The sequence below is a fragment of the Acanthochromis polyacanthus genome, chromosome 18 (genome assembly GCF_021347895.1).
Source record: "Acanthochromis polyacanthus isolate Apoly-LR-REF ecotype Palm Island chromosome 18, KAUST_Apoly_ChrSc, whole genome shotgun sequence".
Classification (NCBI taxonomy): Eukaryota; Metazoa; Chordata; class Actinopteri; family Pomacentridae; genus Acanthochromis; species Acanthochromis polyacanthus.
In genome coordinates, this window is record NC_067130.1 from 19,257,094 (window position 1) to 19,270,862 (window position 13,769).

Consider the following 13,769-nt stretch of genomic DNA (forward strand, 5'->3'; position numbering starts at 1 on the left):
AGAGAGGAAGTGCATTACAGAATGCTGAGCTCAGGGCTTTGGCTCGCCGCCAAGCCTACACTCCTGCATGTGCACACTCACACTCTCAGCTGAGGGCATACCGATTTTTCCAGCAGCACAGCAGCCTCCTCCTCCCGCCTCTCGAGTCACACTCTCTCTCTGTGTGTTACGTCAGCGGTTCAGCTGCGGGCCAGGCATGACTGGGGCAGGGCGGTGTAACGGAGAGCACCGAGCATTCGCCTGTGTTGACATAAAAGACGGGATGTGGAGCGGTGGTTGTGCGATGTGCGGTCCAGTGTATCTGCTCAGATGCAAAAGCAGCAGTAAGAACTGAAACAGTGTTTTCTCTGTTTCATACAAGTTTCGCTCTCAGTAATTGTCTTGTTCCACCTCTTTTGTTTTTTTTTTCTTCTCAGGTCTGTACCACACAGCTTCAACCACATCTGCAGACAAACACCTACTTTGTTTACGGCCTTCCTCCACCCAGCAGGGTGATATGTGTCAGCGTTGTGCTGTGTGTCACATGCATGAGAACATTTGAGCAAAGTGGGAATCAAACCTCACAGCTAATGTTCCAGTGTGAGCAGCACACATGTATGTGTCTTTTTTCATACATTGAGCTGTTTGTGAGGCTTGTGTAACATGAAAGTATCAGGTACCTAGCTAAATACGACCTGCAATAAGTCAATGAATCAACACAATATGAACCTGATAATCTTCAAAAGTTAAGTCAGTCAGTTTAATTTTTATTATATATAATGCAGGGTCTTAACCTTAATTTTAAAAATTGATCAAGTAAATTTGTATTTTATGTAATCCTGTAGTGTCTCATCCTTAATATTTAAACTTTTTAGGTAAATTCCAATCCAAAAAGTAATTCACTGTTGGAAAGCACTCTGTCTCAACACCTGCTGTGCTTTGTAAATAACGGTGACTTTACCTCGTGAAGGAGGGATTTGCTGCAGGACTGTTGTATTAGACTGCATGTGTTTTTGCTAAATGTGCCTAATTAAATGGCAGCTGAGTGTAAATTCTGGTTTTATTCTCTGGCTCATTAGATTTTGGTACTGCTTCAGAAGAGGTTTTCACTACAGTCACATTATTTGACAGCTGTTGTGAGCTACAGCAATGAAAATATCGTAAATGGAAATACTATAGATGTAACAATGATAGTAGATGGTGTGTTTGTGCTGTCCACACAATACTAATGAATCTGATGAGTCACAAAAATTACTCTGCAACACCTGCAATGTCATCAGATGTAGAAGGTGTTTTAGAAAACTTTGTTGCATTGATTTGAAAGTCCACAGATTGGTATGACATGCATGCTGTAAGACGTGGGGACAAAAGCTGGATTCATTAGAATTAGGACACACCCTGTGTCAGTTCAGCACACACTGGTTTTGCTGCTACAGTCTTACTAATACCAGACTCAGACTGAGAGGTTTAACCCTGTTGACTGAACCCAGTTTTACCCCACCCAGCAGTCAGAGGAGAAATCTGGTCTCAGGTCTTTGTCTGAGGTAATGTTGGACTAAAAGTGTTGAGCAATGTGACAAGTTTCCAGATCCAGTTTGAAACCTCCCAAACTGCTCACAGACTCTTCAGGTCCACCCTGATTATGTCAAAAATAGCTAACATGTAGGAGTTAAAATCAGAATGCACAATGATCCCATACCGTTGCCAAGCTAGACATACTAGTCCTTGAGGCTCATGTTAACTACAGATACTAAACCTGACAATTAATTTTTATCTTCTCCAAAAAAAACCATATTGACCACATCTTCCAAAACATTTTCTCATCCATTCCTGCTTTTGTTCGTTTTCTCACCGAGAAGTATTATAGTGTTAGAAGTCGTTATGTCATAGTCTTCAGGTTGGTTCCACCTGCTTCCTTTTCAAATCATCGGATTTGATGCTCTGCTTCCTGACTGCTCCCTCTGGCACCATAATCTTAATATTATTCTGCACTATCTAAGGCACCGATGCTTTAAAATCTTGTAGTGTGTGCGTGTTTGAGATTGTGGGAGACAATATCAGAAGTTTCTCGTTATATCTACGATGCAAACGCGCTTCAAAATCTGCTTGGATTTTTAAACTCCTGTAGTCTGAGCCCTGGCAATAGCCTGGTATGACTGGCAGCTCACAGTAGCTGATGATAGCTAAAGTTAGCAAGCATTAGCTTTTGTTCTGTTTTCCACATGTACAGCATTTAAAGGAATAGTTCAACATTTTGTTAAATTTGGCTAGAGGCAACTATACATAAGATTAGCTTAGCATGGAGGAAGAGAAAAATATTTTTTGTCTCATTGCAGGTCTAATGCTCTAAAACTGTTCACATGAAAATTGTCATGAGTTATGCACTTTGATTACTTGTCATGGCACAAAAAAATAAATCAGTAACCCCTAATATTCAAGTACTAATTATGCAAATTTGAGACTGTTTTCGTAATCAGTGGTCAGCAGTGTTATCAATCTGTAGTTCCTTAATCATTTAAATACTGTGAATGTTATTCTATTCATTACTACTGAGCTGAGACGTGACATTCATCACAGAAGAGGTTATCTTAGCCATTCGGCTATGGCAGCAACACAGTTTGAGTACATGATATCTGGCCAGATGTCATTAGCCATCACTAAGGTCTTTGTCATGGTGGCCTGTTGCTAAACCCTCACAAGTGACGTCATGCCACATGTGACACGAGCTGCCGATTTTGATGGACTAGTCACCTTTTTATCGCACTCAAAGGCCATTGAAATTTAGTTTTGTTTCCAAAGGGAACAAATTCTTGATTTTTAACATTCTGACATAAAAGTTATGTACCTTCAGTGGAAACAATCTCATTATCTGCAGTAGTTTCAAAATTTGCCTTCGATTATATGTGGCGCACTGAATTCCACACTGGGAGCAAACCTTCAACCTGGTACATTCCAATGCTAAGACAAAATCCATCTACATCATCTCTAAAGCTCACTAATTCGCATTACATTTTTTAGTTACATCTGTAGAAAACTGAAGTATATAAACACAGTTTACACTTTGTGTCTCTAGACCATTTCTTAGTTTGACCCTCTTTTCTGGTCACCTTCACGCTGGTACCAGGCCATCAAATGGTCTGACCCATAACACTCTGTTAATGTTGGAGGTGCTACAGGGCTGGTGTTTCCTCCTGTTTCCAATCTTGGTGTTAAACTGATCTGGCCAGTTGCTCCCTGTAGCTTTATATTTAGCATACAAACTTGAACATCAACTTGTAGTGGTCGCAGCAGCAGCTATACACAGCCTTGCTTTAATATCTGAACAGCTCTCGTCTCATTTCTAAGGAGATATGATGTAAATCTGTTTCTGTCTGCTCTCAAACGATTATTTAAACTCCCCCACAGACAGGATTTGACAGAAGGTCGCCTCTTTGACGCATTTTCCATTTTCTTTGGCTGAGGCGACCATCTAATAATGCTGTCTGTCATCTGTCACTGTTTGGCATTGTGGCTTATCAGCCTCTCAGTTGGCCATGCTACATGTTTTTCAGCTTGCATGACAACATGATGCAAGAAGTACATCATGCTCCTTCAATTCTGGACTGAATGGACAACTGTGTGTCTTTGTTAGTCAAAATTGAGCTGTATGTCAAAATAAATCAGTATGTGCTCCTTGTAGTCAAACTGTAATAGTACAGACATCCATACAGCTAATTGTAGACGATAAACTCTTACTGCTTGTATCTGCTGAGCGCTGACTAAGCTTCTGAAACCATCTGTTATCACTGTTAACCCACTAACCCGGTCAAATTGTTTGTTTCTTCCAATTACAGAAGAATTTTGCTCGTGAAGTACTTGTTGTATCTGCATCTTTTGCCAAAGCATGCCCATCTGCTGTGTCTCTCTAAACTCGACACAATATTTAAACCTCACTCCCACATGCGGCCACTGTGTTTTCAAATCTGTACTTGTCATGGTTTTTTTTTTTTTATGTTAAGGGAAATGACAGCATGGTCATGTGTGGTATACCCTCCTCTTCAAATTACAAAGCATTTCCATCAAGGTTTTTTTTTCCGTACCAGATATCCAAATAACCTAAAGCACAGAGAAATAAATTTAAGGTCACATCCACATTAAAAACAGTTTGTCTGTGTTTATTCCAAATGTGGCCATAGGTTTTTGCTTTTAGAGGGCCGTAGGTTCGGAGCATAATAGCAGGCTTCTGTGCCGTCGGTGAAATGATCCTGTCAGAGGGAGGTGGTGTTCAGGGTAAGGTAAGCACTGGAGGTGTTGTGGAAGGGAAATGAAAAGGAAATGAGAATATTAGCTCTTTGCACTAGTCTGTCTGCCCTTTCACTCTTTTGTGTCTTTCTGGTACTGTTCTTCATTCGGGCAACACTTTACTGACCGAGTAAAATTGAGGTTCAGCCATAGGGTGAAGACAAATTCAGGCAGAAAAAGATGCAAATGTAGAAATTATAGTAACAGCAGTGGTTTTTATTGTTGAATCCTGTTGAATTATCTAAATCTGCAGCTCCCCTTAGGTTTACAGAGTCATTTAGTGTCTTCCAACCAAAGATTTTACTGTTTGGTTCATTTTCACGAAAACAGAACTATTCACATTCATGCATGAAAATGGACATTGTAGGTTTTTGCATAGTGTAAATAATAAAGGACCCAGTGCATATCCTTGTGGTACCCCAGTATTTATCTCAAGGGAGGTTGTTTTGAGACATGAGGAGTGTTGATGTGATTTGAATATTGCTACTTTGCTGAACTGAGCTGCTTTCCTGGCTTAGTAGTGAAACGTTTAGCAATTAAAGGGCCACATTTTCCAATAGTCAGTAGAAGCAAAAAACTAAACGAGAGTGAATCCTCAAAACAAACTTGACTCAGAATGATGATAATGTTGCTACGTAACTTCGGAAAGCATTATTAAGTTACTTTTGTTAATGCTGTATTAAGCTGTTATATGTTAGTGATGTGTTTGCACCTTCTTTTAAGTGGCCACATAACTATTTATTGTGTTTTCAATCAATGGAAACATTTGACTGAAATGGCGTTAATTGCGTTGTAATTAAAATCAGATGGTAACGGGGATTATTTTCTTTTTCTGTGCAGGTTTTCACCTGAGCGGCACCGTAAGAGAACCTGCCACGTCCTCCGAACCGGAACTGCTCTGCAACGTGAGCGTCAGCTTTGACCGCTGCAAAATCACCGCAGTAACTTGCAGCTGCGGCAACAAGGACATTTTTTACTGCGCCCATGTCGTGGCACTCTCACTGTACCGAGTACGGAAGCCTGAACAGGTCAAACTACGCCTGCCCATCTCAGAGACTCTTTTCCAAATGAACAGAGATCAGCTGCAGAAGTTCGTTCAATACCTGATCACGGTGCATCACACTGAGGTGCTGCCGACGGCGCAAAAGCTAGCGGATGAAATACTATCGCAGAACTCCGAGATCAACCAGGTTCACGGTGAGTTGCAGAGTTGCAGTAACAGCGGTTGTTAGTGATTTCAGGACAGAAAGAGGTTGAACTTTTAAGAGCCCATATTGTGTGGTGCGCTATATAGGTACTATTTTGTGCATATTAAAGGTCTGCAAGCTTACAAAGTCCTTGGCAAAAGAAGTTATTCTCTCCCACAGAAAACACTGCTCCTTACCTGCCTAAGATGCCTTGTCTCAAGTCAAGTCTTTTCCTCCTTTTACATATCTGTCACATATTTGCATAACTCCTGCCTAGAGGCAATTTTGGTTCTCTTAATACAGCAACTTCCTTACAGTCTTTTCCTCACCAAGCTATTTCTGCTTGTGCTACATCTCTATATGCAGAGATCTGGCATTGGTAACCAATTAACTGGCTTTGGACTGACCAGCTGATCAATTAGAGCACAATGGACTTTTCAGGAGGAGGGTCCTTAAAGACGCAGAGTATTTTAGATAGAGGCTGAGGAAAGGTGCTAGGATAAGTATTGATCCCACAGTGGGGAAATTGGTGGCAGTGTAAAAGCACTGAGAACATCAAGAAAAAATAAACATGAACAGGAAATGTACAGTCGATATTGGACAGATCCTTCTACATATAGAAAATGTAGGTATGAGATTCCTAAATGTGGAATACAACGATATTGCCCTACGGTTGTTTTTGAAAAATACTGATAAATCACAGATTGTATTTATGATGAATGTGTCTTTTGGAAATTAAAGCATCTAAACACATTCTAGTAGACACCAAAAAAAACACAATTCTAAACATCTAAAAGTGCAGAATCTGGGCTCTTTAACATGCAGCACACACATACTAAGACATGCAGGTACCTGCGTTAGATTTCCTCCGTCTCGCACCACTGGATGTCCAGCTGGAGGCTGACGTCCTCGGAGACGACTCAAGAAAAACAAGCTGTTTAAGGGGGGAAACACTTTGCTTACACACACACATTTTTGTTCATCCTTTCATACATGGGAGGCCTCTCACTGACAGAAAAGAAACCCTAACCCCTGACCGTAACCTAAACTTAAATTCAGGTTTTAGCCTTCAACCAGCACTTTTCAGTTGTACAGAAATTTCCTCTCTGCAGTGTTTTATAACTAGCGTTGGTCCTCACAGAAAGAGCAGTACAAGCCCACACACACTCTCTCTCGCACATTTCGTTTGGAGAAGTTTGTGAGGACTCACAGATATATTGTAATTAAAGGTATGATGTTCTGGTTTTTAAGACCACAAAAAACACACAAGCTTTACAAAATACTATTTGTGTACCATAATTTGCAATATTTTATATCCTGAAGATGAAAAATCATTCAGAATTATGTACTGTATCAGCCCGATCTCACGAGGATTCGTGAAACTGTCACGTAAATTTTTGTTTCGGCTTCGTGCGCACCAACACGATTTCGTCATGTTTTTCGTGCCGCTCACCACGAAATGCGCCCCAATGTATTTTAAACGGCGGACTTTTTGTGCCACTCAGAACGTATTTCAAAAGAATGTGTATATTATATTTTTAATGTAAAACCGCGGCGAATCCAACGCTATATTTTGCATGACATCGTCCCTAAACATAACCCTAACCATAATCCTAACCATAACCTAACCATAACCTAACCATAAGCCGGTGGTACACTTACCAATTTGCATAGGAATTTCAAGAATGGCCGGCGGCCGCAAACGCGATCACACAAGCAGTATACGCCGATGGACAGCTTAGATCGTCATGAATCCGCCGGTATAAACCACTTTCAGATGTGATTACCACAGCGAAAAACATTTCGTGGTGAGCGGCACGAAAAACATGAAGAAATCGTGTTGGTGCGCACGAAACCGAAACTAAAACTTACGTGACAGTTTCACGAATCCCCGTGAGACCGGGTTGACTGTATATACCAGGAGCTCCATTTACATATGAATATGCAACATATTGTTTATTTGCAAGTAGCGTTTGGAGCAGAATTATTGTATTACAAAGATGATAAAGGTGCTCTGTGTTGCTCTATGAAATAATAATTGTTATATTATTTTTATCATTATTAATATTATTATGTACTGATTTGTGTAAGTTAACTCCTTGCAGCAGCTGTTTGGGCCTGTTTTTACCGTATGTTAATTTTCATTTACGTTCTTTTAAGCTGAAAGCGTACTCGGTGAAACAGATTACAGTATGTTGGGGCTACAACCTTTATCTTTAAAGTGTGAGAAAAATGTGCACAATCTAGATTAGAATTGTTGGACCTGTCATCTAAAACTCCCAGAGTATTTTAACATGATACAGGAAAGCACCAAATTATTATATTTGAACACCTGGAAGCTGAATGTTGGTATTTTTTGAAATATGAAACAGTAATTTATTGAAACATTGCTGACTCATTTTCTTTAATTGACGAGTAGTTTCATCTCTGACGTACGTGCTAGTTATTTTTGTGGTTAGTGAACTAGGACTGCAGTCAACCAAAGAAAATCCTGCTTGACTGAAATGGTACTTACTCTTCAACTTCTCTAGATGAATTAAATGTTCCACAATGCACTGAGTGCTAGCCTTATTGGCCTAAATGAATTCTAAATCAACATTAAAAGCTGGTATTGGCAGCATATTAGAACATCTGAATCTGGTTATTTTACAGTGAAAGGACAAAAACAGATCCAGAGCAGCCTAGCATGTCCATATTCTTATCATTTCTGAAAACTGAACAGTAATAACTGGTGATTCCAGCACAAGAGCTATTGAGGAGTATAATCGAGACAAATTAGCCTGCAGGTTTTATCTGCCATGCTGATTGCCGTGCTATACAAACTGCTGTTTACACTTGACTTTTTGGCCATCTGTTTTTAACAAGTTGCAGCAAGTGCAATCTGTGGTCTTTTGTGTGTGTATGTGTCGCGCCACGTTGTGTCGTTATTTTCATTTTGTGGCACTTTCTATTTTTATGATGCTCTCACAGTTTGCTGTGTCTTCTAGTACATTGATATTCCAGTTTGTTTGCATGCATACAGCTTTCTTGACTTTAATCTCATTCTGTGCAGTAGTTCAATTACTGTACATGTTGTTATTCTGTGTCTGTAGATTTGCTTTGCAGCCTCGTTGTGATTGTAACACTTTGGATTAGTCTCTCCTCGTGCTTTTGTGCGCACTGGAAAATGGAAGAACCTATTTTCTTGAATCTTATGGATTCAATCATCTCTGGAGACCTATGTAAAGTGCTAAAAATGTAGGATGTTTTCTCTGCTCATGTAGGCCGGTTATTGTTGCAGACTATTGATCAGTGTTTAAGCATGGCCAGCACTGCATTAATGCATTAATGCAAAGAGCTGTACATGCTGACACAGGTATATTTGTGCTGTGCTCCTCCCTGAAAAGACGCTTATTTATATTGAAATTGATGTTATTTTAATACAGCTTAAATAATCAGTGTGGAAAGTACCTGAACACATTTTTACATTTAAGTGCAATTATTAGTATTTCTAACATTTAATGCCTCACTTTACTACATTTGACAGGCAAATATTGTAATTTTCACGACATTTATAATGCTTTTTAATGGATATATTAATAGTATAAAATGTAGAGCTGCAACTAATGATTATTTTGATAATCGATTAATCGGTCGATTATTTTTTCGATTAGTCGATTAATCGGTTTATGCACTTACATTTTAGTTTTGCCTTTATTTTCCAATGTAAAATATTTATAAAGGGCTTATGTCATTCAATGTACATTTTAAGAGCTTTTAACCATGTTACAATGTGCTAAATTCTTCAAAAATCTATCCAGAGTTGGATTTTAGTATGTTTCAATTAGCAGCAATCAAAACACTGACTCATCAACACGTACATACTCATACAACCATCCAACGTCACAAGATCTTAAATGAAGTTTCACCAATGCAACATTTATACTTTAAAAACATATTTCCTGTAGAGAAGCATTTTCTGGGCACCCATGTATTTTAAGCTATACTACAATAATATCACAAGAGCTCCAAAAGTAGTGAACTAAATTTAAAGTAGTAATTTGAGAACAGAAAGAAAATAGAAACAATTTTACTGTTAACAGCATTTTATTTTTTCGAAAACCCCCCCACACAGATTTCACCTGAGAACGAGTTTTATAGCTTATTAATGTGCTGTGAAACTGTAAACAATACTTAAAATAAAGGGCCATTTCAGGATCCTAAATGGAAGTCACATTTTAAGAGTTTCTAAAAAAAACAAGAGAAATTGAATATTTAGAGAAAACAAGTGCATTTTACAAACAATGTAAACATTAGTCTAATGAATGAATCATGAACTTTGCATTGCAAAAATGTTAGCATGTCCACATGCTCTGGGCTAAGGCCAGCTCTCTTTTTAGAGGCTATATTCCCTGCTGCAGAAAACAGCCGCTCTGCTGTTGTAGTAGTGCTTGGTATACAGAGTTAGGACTTTGCTAACCTTGACAAAAAGAGGTATTTCACTTTATTTGACTTCCACCACTGTAACGGATTTTCTCCCTTGGAAACTGGCTTCTCACCGAAGCATGTGAGGACCTCCTGTCGGACTTTCCCAGTGAGTACACAGCTGCTAAGCGTGAGTCTATGACGCTGAGTGACCATCACGTGACCTAAAGCAAGGCAACCCATTGGTTGTTTGCTTCTTCTCCTGCAGTTCTGGTTGCGTAAAACCTACACTGGCTCATGACTGCCACACCTGGTCACCGCGATTACAGGCTGGCTTGAAATATGCACGAAACATGCCGCTTACAATAAAAATAGACTTATTAACCAACTAATCGATGACCAGAATAGTTGACAAATATTTTAATAATCGATAAAATCGATTAGTTGTTTCAGCTCTAATAAAACGTAATGCTTAAATGCACTATGATCTATCATTATTTCCTGAGATCAAATTATATTTGATTCCAGTAATTAATAATGAAGTAAACATTAGCCCTTAGTTGCAACACTAAATAAATAAATATAATAAAATTTGTTACTTTGAAGTGGGCCATTCTACAAAATGAACTTGAACTTTTTGTACTGTAAGTGTATTTTGATGTAAATATTTAGGTGTTTTTACTTAACATGACTTTTACTTGATTATTTATATTTTTGGTGTTGCATCCTATTACTTCTTCTGTCACTGAAGGTAGCAAAAACCAGTAAACTGAGGATCTGATTAGTTTGATGACTTGTTGCTGCCATAAAGAGTTGCTGACTGATTTCCGTTTATCGTTGCAGGAGCTCCGGATCCGACGGCGGGGGCGAGTGTGGACGATGAGAACTGTTGGCATCTGGACGAAGAGCAAGTCCAGGAACAGGTCAAGCTCTTTCTCTCCCAGGGCGGGTACCATGGCTCGGGAAAGCAGCTCAACTTACTGTTCAGCAAGGTACCGACCCTCAAACCTCATCACATGCAACACTGTGTTTTTGCTTGTCTGATGCAATACCAAAGTGATTTGCACTGATGATCCAAAGAGCCTCTCCCGGGATAAATAATAAAGGTGTGCCACAAGGATCTGTGCTGAGTCCTTAACTATTTACACTCATACGACTCCTGCAAAGTCATAATATCAGCTTCTATGCGGATGACGCAGCCTTCTATGTATGTCACTCTGCCTCAACCAGCTACTATGAAGACAAAATGTGTTTGCACTTCATTGTACTGTCATCAAAATGGTATAGTCCAAACAGACTCACTTTGAAACTGCATGTGGAGGAGCTGTCTCAGAAACTAAATACAAATGTGTTTATAGTCATAATGAAGCATTTTTGTGTCTTGAGTCGTAGCTTTCTATCCAAGCAGTAATGAAGGGTGTATTACGAAGCGAGATTGATGGCCTAGTGAGATATGTTAAACTTAAAAGTGAGAGAGTTTTCAATGTCATGAAGGTGGCTAGATCACCATAATAGAGATGCTAACATGCTCAGAAGGAGGTTACCTGTGCAGCGTCATTTTAGGTTTTTAAATCAACTGCAAGAAGCACCTCTCTTTTACCTTTTCCTTCTCAGTTGAGAAAATGCGTTATATCTGCAAACCTGTTCAGATGTATGCTTGCAATACCACAAACACTGAGGTACGCAGTTACAGGATCACATACTATATGCATTCAGGTGGTAATGCAAAAAAAGTGCACAAATATCTTTTTATGGTTGGTCCGGATTTGTCTGTTTTATACTGCTGGTATTGCAACGAATTGAACATAGATCAGAAAAATTGATTAAAAACTAAAGCAACTTCCGTATATCTTTTGTTATGGGACTCCATACACTTTTAAAATGTTTAAATGTATGAAGTTTGAATTTCAACAACTCTATTGTGCGGCTGTCACATTAGAAATGAGCGGCTGCATTGAGAGTCACAGAGTGGTGAAATAAATATATTAACTTACACCATTAACACTTTTCTACCAGCATTCCTCTCTTGCATCATTTGCCGTAATGGCAAAGGGTAATGCATATTTATATCCTTCATATTCCTCCTCCAATGTCACAGCCTGTTCCTCTTGATTGAAATAGGCGACATGTCTTTGGTCCTATTTAGGAGGACGAAATGTCACATGACACATCAAAGGCCTCCTTTTATGTGAACACACTCAGGCTGATAGAAAAAAATCTGGTTAATTTGTTGAACTTGCTTTGTAATACACTCTTCAGAAACCAGGGCACATGTATTATTAAAGTACGACCGCTGCTTCCATTTTGAGAAAGGTGCTGATAGTCTTTCACTTCTTATAAATGGAAAGATATTATAGAGATTAGAAGACAGTGAATCTACTCAGGGATGTCAGCGATTAGCTGCAACTAGCGATTGTTGTCATTGTCAATTCATTTGTTGATTATTTACTGGATTATTTGGTTTAGTCTATAAATGTCCTGTTTACTGTTGTAGAGGAGTGAGAATCAGAGAATTTTGACTTTTTCAGAAATAATTAACTTTCATAATAATTGTCTCCTGATTTAATAGTCAACAACTGATGGAAACATTGTTGCAGCTCTAGTATGTACATATGCTTTTGTTTTTGTTTTTTTTTCTGTGCTGAATCCAGACCCCTCTAGCAAAACACACATTGATCAATTGTCATATTAAATTGATGCTATAGTTTTTTGTTGTTGTTTTTTTTTTTTTTTTTTTTACTCACAATGCCACTCCCTGTGCAGGTGAGAGAGATGCTGAAGATGAGGGACTCCAACGGCGCTCGCATGTTAACGCTGATCACAGAGCAGTTCATGGGCGACCCCAGACTGGCGCTGTGGAGGCAACAGGGGACCGCCATGACTGACAAGTACAGGCAGCTGTGGGATGAACTAGGTACTGTGGTGACTGAAAAACGCACACACACACATATAATTATACATCATATATTGTGGCTGCTTCAGCTTTGGAATGTAGTGTACCTTAACTGAGATGCCGGATTTTTTTTTTTAATTATTTTTTGGGCCTTTACTGAAAGTGGAAAGAGACGGGAAACGTGGCGAGAAGAGTTGAGGAAAGATGTGCAGCAAATGGCTGTGGGTTGGACTCAAACCCATGGTCGCTGCGTCAGGGACTATAGCCCTTATTTATGGGTCACCAGCTCAACCTGTTGAGATACTTGGGCACCCGAGATACTTCATTTTCATTTTAAATCACTGAAAATGTGTCCTTTTGTTCAAATATAATTACCAAGGCTGCAAAAATTAACAGAATAGTTATAAAAGTGAACTTTATGTTCTTAAAGAGTATTAAAAAAACTTGTAAAACTGGGAAAAATACAGCCATCCATTCTCCATGCACCTCTTTATCCTCATTAGGGTCGCGCAGGGTGCTGGAGCCTATCCCAGCTGACTTGGGCGAAGGCAGGGGACACCCTAGACAGGTCACCAGTTTGTCACAGGGCTACATATACAGACAAACAATCACACTCACATTCACACCTACGGACAATTTAGAGTAATCAATTAACCTCAGCATATTTTTGGAGTGTGGGAGGAAGCCGGAGTGCCCGGAGAAAAGCCACGCATGCACAGGGAGAACACGCAAACTCCATGCAGAAAGATCCCAGGCCTGGATTTGAACCGGGGATCTTCTTGCTGCAAGGCGAAAGTGCTAACCACTACTGTGGTTACTGTGCGGCCCGGGAAAAATACATGACAAATATAATTAAGTTGGAGATGCAGCAGGATCCGGTAGTTCTGTCCAACTGGGTTTTGACATTTCTTAATTTCTTAATTTGCTTGCGAGATATAACAGCATGAAAACAGCTTGAAGTTTCCATGAGAAGACAGATGATGTACAAAACACAGTCTTAATTCAGGGATGAAACACAGGATTAA

At 39.3% G+C, this 13,769-nt stretch overlaps 1 protein-coding gene across 1 annotated transcript in view; it reads left to right on the plus strand.

Moving 5' to 3' along the window:
• Nucleotides 1-13,769, plus strand: part of zswim6 (zinc finger, SWIM-type containing 6) — a 66,137-nt gene that overhangs the window by 27,082 nt on the left and 25,286 nt on the right. The window contains exons 2-4 of the mRNA XM_051938683.1: nucleotides 5,101-5,457; nucleotides 10,695-10,843; nucleotides 12,615-12,765. Of these exons, the coding sequence (XP_051794643.1) occupies nucleotides 5,101-5,457; nucleotides 10,695-10,843; nucleotides 12,615-12,765 (657 nt within the window). The remainder of the gene's footprint in view (nucleotides 1-5,100; nucleotides 5,458-10,694; nucleotides 10,844-12,614; nucleotides 12,766-13,769) is intronic.